This window comes from Mandrillus leucophaeus, unplaced genomic scaffold (genome assembly GCF_000951045.1).
Source record: "Mandrillus leucophaeus isolate KB7577 unplaced genomic scaffold, Mleu.le_1.0 Scaffold1354, whole genome shotgun sequence".
In the NCBI taxonomy this organism is placed as follows: Eukaryota; Metazoa; Chordata; class Mammalia; order Primates; family Cercopithecidae; genus Mandrillus; species Mandrillus leucophaeus.
This window is the reverse complement of record NW_012101315.1, coordinates 441,892-451,349: the sequence shown is the minus strand read 5'-3', so window position 1 is coordinate 451,349 and position 9,458 is coordinate 441,892. Positions and strand designations below refer to the sequence as shown.

The window sequence follows — 9,458 nt, the reverse complement described above, 5'->3', positions numbered from 1 at the left end:
AAAAAAAAAAAAAAAAACTTAAAAAATAAAAAATAACAAAACCTTCCTCCATATGTGGGTGCTGGCTGAGGCGAGCATGACTTTGCTCTCTGCTGTAACAGGGCAGCACTGAATTCAATGTAAAGCCCCCCAGTTGCTGAGTTTTCCCTCCCCTATCTGCAAAGACTCTCCTCATTGCATGACTGCTGCTGGGGCATGGGGAGGGGGTGTCATCGGTGATTCATGACTGTCTCTTCTACCCTCTCCAATGCCTCTTTCAGCAATATGAAGTTAAAACTAAGTACTGTGATCACTCACCTGATTTTTGATTCTTGTGATGGTGCTTTTCTGTGTGCAGAGAGTTGTTGAACTTTGGTGTTCCTGCAGAAGCTACAAATGGTATAGGCTTCTATTTCTCCATCTTGCTCCATCCTCTCCTCCTGTAGCTTCTTTTTCATTTTCTTAATACCATTTTCTGAAGAACAGTTTTGTTTATTTCGATGATATCTAGTTTATCATTATTTTTATTTTATGGATTATACTTTTCATGTATAACCCAAGATCACAAAGATTTTCTATTCTTTTTGTAAATTTTATATTAGGTTTTACATGGTTTACGATCCATTTTGAGTTAATTATTTATGGTATGAGGATGAACTTTTCTATATCTGTATCCTACTTGTTCTGGTACCATTTGTTGAAAAGACTGCTTTTTCTCCATAGAATTGTTTTTGCACCTTTGTGATAAATTAAATGACATTGTAGAGCCAGTTATAATGTGATGTATGTGATCTAAATCACTGCAGTATGCATAAATCCATAGTATATAAACCACAGAACTTATGGGGAAAATGGGGCAAGGGGCATAACTTTAAAATGTTTAATCAGCGATACTCAAAAGAGAAGAAAGTAAAAAGGGTAGCATTGTTTTATATGTTCTAAATGATTAAGAAATACATAAAGACTGCAACAAATACAGTTCCTTACCTTGAAAAAGACCTGAAGTTTGCTTGTGGAAGTGGGTGTCAGAAAAGTTACAGTTTGTAAATTATAATGATGTAGTGGAAGTTAGATTATCTGGAACTGGAAGGAAAATTTTAACACTAGAGGTGGACAGGAGTGGCTCATAACAAATACAGTGAAGTAGCTGGTAGATGTTTGAGGTGTGTGCATATGTGTATTTTATGTATTTCTACTTTCCTAAGCTCAGCTGGTTCAGTTTTCTGTGCTCATATGATGTTTCCTGCAGACAAAATCACCCATAAGCCAGTGTGAAATTCATGTTATACTTAGATTGTTTGCTAAGATATCAGTTGCATTAGAACAAATTTGCATTTTCAAAAGAAGCATTATAGCAAAATTAACTGTATATGTTAGTCTATTATTGTACACTCTTCTGTTCCGTTGATACATATGTCCAACCTTTTTCTGGTACCCCACTGTCTCGATTACTGTAGCTTTATAGTAAGTGTTAAAGTCAGGTGTAGTAGAAGTCTTTTAACTTTCTTCTAACTTTTCAAAATTGTTTGGACTATTTTATTTTCTTGACATTTTTATACAACTTGTAGAATCAGCTTATTGATTTCTACAAAAGAAATTTTGCTGGGATTTTATTAAAGTTTCATTGAATTGGTTTATCAGTTTGGGGAGAATTCATACCTTAACAACATTAAATCTTCCAATTCATGAACATGGTATATCTTCCCATTTATTTAGGTCTACTTTGATTTGTTTCATCAGTGTTTCCAGTTTTCAGCATATGATTCTTGCATATATATTTTATAGCTGTAGTTGTATATTTATACCTGTAGATTTCATGTTTGATATTTTTGGTGGTATTATAAATGGTATTTTTTAAATTTCGTCTTCCAGTTGTTCATTAGTAATACCAGGAAATAAGATTGATTTTTATATATTGATATCTTTAGCTCTTTGAAGGCTTTGAACAAAAATGGAAGCTCACCAAAGCCAAAGCAAAATTTGTTTTTTTAGTATTTTAAAAAGTATAAGTTACTATTTCTGTTTTGTCTTAGTCTATTTTAAAACTTAGATCAATATGGCAGCTTTGATTTAATTGTTGTTCCCTCACATTTTTTGCATTGTATTCTAGTGCAGACCTGAAAGCATGTATTTTGAGGATGAGATTTAATGGAGGGATCTTTAAATGACCTTAAAGAGTATTGTTATGAAATACAAGCTACTTTCTCTTATTGATCTCACAGAAACTGTCTTAAGAATAATTGTAGGCCATCCATAAATAATTGTAATGTTTAATACATTATTTTGTTTCTTTTGATGTTTTCTGTTTTCTGAAGTTTTTCAGACACATTTTTTGGTAATACTGTTATTATAGATTTTGGACTCAGCAAGGAGTCAGTAGATCAAGAAAAGAAGGCTTACTCATTTTGTGGTACAGTAGAGTATATGGCTCCTGAAGTAGTAAATAGGAGAGGCCATTCCCAGAGTGCTGATTGGTGGTCATATGGTGTTCTTATGGTAAGTAGCAGTATTTGTTTTAATTATACCAACCTGTGATTGATATATAAATTATTTTATTTTATTTCAAAATATAAAAATAATTTTATTTCAAATTTTGGGACTTAGCAGGTCAGAAAGGGGTTCTGATAATTTATAATTAACACCAAAAACCTTGTGATTGGCTAGCTGTTATACAATAAAAATTAAGGTTTTGGTGTTCTGATTTATTTTAAAGTTGCTAGTAAAAAGGTAAATGGCAGCATTGTTATTATAAACTATTCATATTTGATACTTATGAAAAGGTCTGTCAGATTCTATATTTCAGAATGATGAGTTTATCAGTTACATGGTATTTTAATGGAATGTTACAGAACTTAGCACCTTACCACATAGTGTCCTATTGTCAGATTGTTCCGTGCATTCCCTGGAAAGGTTATAAACCTGTTGAACAGAGGAATCATGTCTTATACTACTTTTCATCTCCCATAGTACCAAGCATAGTGAGCATTTCAGTAGATGCTTAATACAGTAGATGCTTAATGACCATTGGTATGAGATTAAGCATAGAATTTGCAGTAGTCAGTAGGATGATAGATAAATAGCTGTTGAATTAGATATAATTTGCTTTTGAGGGCTGATCCATTTTGTCCATTTATCACTGAGTAGCATACCAAATGACACATCAGCATGTTAAGTGCCTATTATAAGCCTGACGTATTAGGAGGCCTGTGGGGTAAGGACTGATTCTAAGTACAATATTTGATCTTTTTCAATTGGAGTAGCTAAATAAACTCTCAAGAAGTACCTTAGGAGTTCAGGGAAGATTTAATGTAAACTGATGTAGGCAAACTGGAAGAGTTGAAACTTAAATTAAGCCCTGAAGGATGGATAAAATTTAAATAGTTGTATGTCAAGAAGGAGAGTATTGTGATCATATTAGCAAAGACTTGGAGAACCAGTTTGACTAGAGAAGTGGAGAAAGAGGGCAAAGGTGGAGGAAGTGAAGCTATAAACCTATAAGCATTTAAACATGATTCTTTGGGTAGGAGGAAACTTTTAGATTCTTAAACAGGATGGAAATTAGAGAAGATTGTATTTTAGGACGATTAGCCTTGACAGCATTATGTAAGTGGATTGTATTGGAAGAAACTAGAAATAGGAAGACAAAAGAGATCTTAAAAGACAATTGTAAGATTATAGAGATTTCAAAGTAATCTGTTACTAACCTTGGTAGCAAATTAGATGACACAGGTGAAAAAGAGATGAATTGTCAAAGATAAAAATGCCTATAAAATTTGTGAGTTTTAGGGGGATGAAAGAATGGTAAGTTAATAGAAGAGATAGCTGAGGAGGACAGCTGATTTTGGAAGTGGGAAAAAATAATTTCTAACATGTAGCATAGGTTACTGTCGGTTAATGACTCACCACTGGGTGGTGATAAACTAGAAGGGGTAGTGGAGAGAGAATCAGAATCATTTGGAGACCTTAATATGTATATATTAACTACCCAACCTATAGTTTCTTTGAGGGAAGATGTGAGTCCTGTATATGATCCTTCATTCTCTCCCTGAAGTTGTCACCTCTACTCCTCCAGTCTTTGATGGTCTACCATTACTTAAGATTTGGGAAGGAAAGCTGGAGTTTGAGAAAGATTAAGGCTTGAACAGCAGATTTTGGGAGACATTAAGATACAGGGAAGACTTGAACGTATAAGCTCACTTAGATTGTGAGTTCAGATAAATGAGTAGAAGACTAAAGGACAAATCTATTATTGAATCTAAGTTTGAGATTTAAATACTGGAGATACAAAAACTTCTCTTTAATGTACTATAATGATTTTTAGAGGTAGTCTGTTTATACCATTATTTAATGTTCTAGTTAGTCACATTGCAGTCAGTTCTCTATGAGAAAATGTTTTCCTTCTTCTGTGTACAACTAAGGTGTATGTTTCTTTTTTAAAGCTATTGGCATGCGTGTCGGGGGGTGGGGTAGTGGTGCTGGTGTGTTCTGCTGCTTCTACCTCTTTTTTGGGTCCTGTTTTGGGGGCCGTGGAGGGAATGAGAATGGTTAAATCTTTGTTGGGCATGTATGAATTTGAAGTGCTTTTCTGCTTATTTTTCCTTTTCCTTTATTATTAAACATTTGCTTCAAAAGAATATCTTTGTTTTAACAGAAAATGCATTGTGTGTATTTTCAGATTGCTTTGGCTTTGAGAACATAGCCAAATTAGAACTGAGGAAGAATTGATTGATTTCATCTGCTACAGGTCACCATCAGTTGAGCTATATATATAGAGAGAGAGAGAGTGGGATACCAGAAGTATATTACTTTAAGTAACCGAATTTTCTGGTCCCATTTTGATCTACTATCATGTAGATCTTACAGTTTGATGATTATATAGTAGAAGTCTCAATTTTTTTCTAAAGAATCTTACTGTATATTCTAAGGTGTTCTAATTGTGTGGTGATGTTTTGTTTGTTTTAGTTTGAAATGCTTACTGGTACTCTGCCATTTCAAGGTAAAGACAGAAATGAGACCATGAATATGATATTAAAGTAAGTGTAAACAGTATGTTTTTCTTTTGGGAAAAAAATCTCTTGCTTTCAGTTTTGAGAAAATTATTGCGGTTTTAAAATAACACGAGAACATTTTTCTCACTGTCTTGTTCCCTTCTACCATATACAGGACTTTATTTACCCTTGTAAAAGCACTTTTAAAAATTCTTTTTGAGATTTTTCAAATCAAATGTGTGGCTAAATTGAAGTGAAACTTTCTAAAATCCTCTGTTTCAGAGCAAAACTTGGAATGCCTCAATTTCTTAGTGCTGAAGCACAAAGTCTTCTAAGGATGTTATTCAAAAGGAATCCAGCAAATAGATTGGGTATTGCTTATTTTCTTAGCTTTTATAGAAGTAACTGCATGTTTTGGGAGGATAATTAAATCTTTATGTTTTCTTGTTTGATTTCAGCACATTACTTCTATACATAGAATTCTTCATTTTGTGTATGCATTTCAGATGAAGTAAACTCTGTTATGTCCATGATTTAAAACTGAAGTAGTCTAGTTAATAAAAGCTTCTGTTCAACCTATTATTAGGTATATATTATGGGTTACTTCTTTTGAAATAATACACAGATTCTCCCTTATACAGGTAGTCTTCTATATATTTGAAGATAGATATTTTGCCCCTCCCAATATTCTTCGAAGTAAACATTATGTTTCTGTAACTACTTTTTTTGACCCCTTTCTGGTAGCCTTTCCCTGTATCCAGATGCGATCCTATTATTTATGCCCTCGTGTGAAAATTTCAGTGTCCGTATATTCCTTTGTACCTTTTTTTTTTTTTTTTTTTTTTTTGAGACGGAGTCTTGCTCTGTCGCCCAGGCTGAAGTGCAGTGGCCAGATCTCAGCTCACTGCAAGCTCCTCCTCCCGGGTTCACGCCATTCTCCTGCCTCAGCCTCCCGAGTAGCTGGGCCTACAGGCACCCGCCACCTCGCCCGGCTAATTTTTTGTATTTTTTAGTAGAGACGGGGTTTCACCGTGTTAGCCAGGATGGTCTCGATCTCCTGACCTCGTGATCCACCTATCTCGGCCTCCCAAAGTGCTGGGATTACAGGCTTGAGCCACCGCGCCCGGCCTCCTTTGTACCTTTTAATTTGGCATATAAATATAAGGTCATAAGATAAATTGGGAGTGAAAAAATATGTATTTAAGTTTAAGTATTATGTTTAATACTATTTTGATTTGAGAGACAGTTTAATATTTCATGATACTCTTTGTAGTTCAGTATGAACATTAGTTGTTTTTTATCACAATAAAATGAAAGGACCAGCTATTAAAATGCCAGATAAGAAATCAAATAATTTTCTTTTCAAGGAATGTATGAAATATGTGTGTTCCTGTTTACAGATAGCAGTCTGGAAGCCAGTGAGCAAGATTTAAAAAAAAATCATAAAATTAAAATATCATTTCTTTTTTTTATAGGATCAGAAGGAGTTGAAGAAATCAAAAGACATCTGTTTTTTGCAAATATTGACTGGGATGTAAGTTAAGTAGAAAGCTTGTTATTGAATAACTTCATATGACCAATACAGGAGAGTAAAGGTTTATTGCTTTTAATTTAAATAACAAATCAGTGGAATGTTTACATATGTATTTATTTTTCTTTTTCTTAAAAAAATTTAGATCTGGGGGTGCATTTGTGGGTTTTTTACATGGATATTGCATAATGGTAGGTTTGGATTTCTAATGTATCCATCAACAAAACAGTGACCATTAGGTAATTTTTCAACCCTCAACCCCCTTTTAACTTCTCCCTTTTGGAGTCCTTGGTGTCTGTTATTTCCATCTGTATGTCCATGTGTTTCCATTGTGTAGCTCCCACTTATAAGTGAGAACATGGGATATTTGATTTTCTGAGTTATTTCACATAGGATAATGATCTCCACCTCCATCCATGTTGCTGCAAAGATAATGATTTTGTTCTTTCTTACAGATGTGTAGTATTCCATGGTGTCTATATACCATATTCTCTTTATTGAATTAACCGTTGATGGACACTTAGGTTGATTCCATGACTTTGCTATTGTGAACAGTGCTGTGATAGACATACAAGTGCAGGTGTCCTTTTTATATAATGATTGATTTTCCTTTGGGTACATTCCTGTTAGTGGGATTGCTGGGTCAAATTTTTTTGATTATTATACCTTTGAGAAATTTTCATATGGTTTTTCATAGAGGTTGTACTAATTTACATTCCCATCAACAGTGTATAAGTGTACCCATTTTTTTCCCACATCCATGCCAACATCTATTATTTTCTAACTTTTTAATAATAGCCCTCCTGACTGATATAAAATAATATTTCATTGTGGTTTTAATTTGCATTTTTCTGATGATTAGTAATATTGAACATTTTTCCATGTTTGTTGGCTGCTTTATGTCTTCTTTTGTAAAATGTGTGTTCATATCCTTTGCCCACCTTTTAATAGGTCTGTTTGTTTGTTTACCTGTAGAGTTGTTTGAGTTCCTTGTAGATTCTGGATATTAGTCTTTTGTCAGAGACATAGTTTGCAAATATTTTATCCCATTCTGTAGGTCATCTTTTTACTCTACTGATTATTTCTTTGGCTGTGCAGGAAATTAATTAAGTCCAATTTGTCTACTTTTGTTTTTGTTGCATTTGCTTTTGGGATCTTAGTCATAAATTCTTTGTATAGATCAATGTCCAGAAGAGTTTTGCCTAGGTTTTCTTCTAGTACCTTTGTAGTTTCACGTCTTATGTTTAAGTCTTCAAACCATCTTGAGTTAATTATTGTGAATAGTGAGAGATAGGGGTCCAGTTTTATTCTTCTTCATGTGGCTAGGCAATTTTCCCAACACCATTTATTGAATAGAGTGTTCTCTCCTCATTGTTTATTGTTGTTGATTTTGTAGAAAATCAGATGGCTATAGGTATGCAGCTTTATTGCTGGGATCTCTGTTTTGTTCCATTGATCTATGTGTCTATTTTTGTACAAGTACTGTGCTGTTTAAGTTACTATGGCCTTGTAGTATAATTTGAAATTAGGAAATGTGATGCCTCTGGATTTGTTAATTTTACTTAAGGTTGCTTTGGCTATTCAGGCTGTTTTTTTGATTCCGTGTAAACATTAGGATTGTTATTTCTAATTCTCTGAAGGATGACTGATGTTCATAGTTTGATAGGAATTGTACTGAATGTGGATATTGCTTTGGTCAGTATGTTTTTTTGTTTGTTTGTTTTTATTTTTTTTGTTTTTGTTTTTGTTTTTTTTTTGACAGCATCTCTCTCTATTGCCCAGGCTGGAATGCAGTGGCACAATCACTGCTCACTGCAGCTTTGACCTCCTAGGCTTAAGCAATCCTTCCACTTCAGCCTCCTGAGTAGCTGGGGATACAGGTGTATGCCACCATGCCTGGCTAATGTAAATTTTTTTGGTAAAGATGAGGTTTCGCTATGTTAACTAGGATGGTCTGGAATTTCTGGGTTCAAGTGAGTCTCCTGCCTCAGCCTCCCAAAGTACTGGGATTATAGGCGTGAACCACTGTGCCCGGACTGGTATGGTCATTTTAATGATATTGATTCTTCCAATTCATGAGCATGAGATATTTCTCCATTCGTCCATTTGATCTAGTTTCTTTCATCTGTGTTTTATAGTTCTCCTTGTAGAACTCTTTCACATTCTTGGTTAAATGTATTTGTAGGTATTTTACTTTTTGCGGCTGTTGTTAATGAGATCGTTAATGAGAAACTTCATTTGGTTTTCAGTTAGAACACCATTGTTGTATAGAAAAGCTACTGATTTTTGTATGTTGATTTTATTTTTTGAAACATTACTGAATTTGTTTATCAAGTCTAGGAGTCTGTTGGAGGAGTCTTGGTTTTTCTCAGTATCTTATATCATCAATGAACAGAGGTGCTTTGACTTCCTCTTTTCCAATTTGGATGTCTTTCGTTTCTTTCTCTTGCTTGATTACTCTGGCTAGGACTTTCCAGTACTATGTTGACTAGGAGTGGTAAAAGTGGACATCCTTGACCTGTTTCAGTTCCTGAAGGGAATGCTTTCAACTTTCCCACATTTGGTATGATGTTGGAGTATGTTCTTTCTATGCCTATTATATGGAGGGTTTTTATCATCAAGTGATGTTGAATTGCCTCTAATGCTTTTTCTGCATCTATTGAGATGATCACATGATTTATGTTTATAATTTTATGTGGTGATTTGCATTTATTGATTAGTAAATGTCGATCCATCTTTTCATCCCTAGAATAAAATCCACTTGATCATGATTAACTATTTTTTTGCACGTGCTGTTGGATTTGGTTTGCTAGTATTTCGTTGAGGATTTTTGCATCTATGTTCATCTGGAATATTGGCTGGCAGTTTTCTTTTTTGGTTGTGTCCTTACTTGATTTTGCTTTCAGGATGATACTGGTTTTGTATAATTAATTAGGAAGATTCCCAACTCCTCAATTTTT

General features: G+C 34.1%; 1 protein-coding gene across 1 annotated transcript in view; it reads left to right on the top strand.

Moving 5' to 3' along the window:
* RPS6KA6 (ribosomal protein S6 kinase, 90kDa, polypeptide 6) overlaps positions 1-9,458 on the top strand; it is a 101,358-nt gene that overhangs the window by 37,543 nt on the left and 54,357 nt on the right. The window contains exons 8-11 of the mRNA XM_011973211.1: positions 2,333-2,475; positions 4,942-5,012; positions 5,250-5,338; positions 6,443-6,501. Coding sequence (XP_011828601.1) covers positions 2,333-2,475; positions 4,942-5,012; positions 5,250-5,338; positions 6,443-6,501 — 362 coding nt within the window. The remainder of the gene's footprint in view (positions 1-2,332; positions 2,476-4,941; positions 5,013-5,249; positions 5,339-6,442; positions 6,502-9,458) is intronic.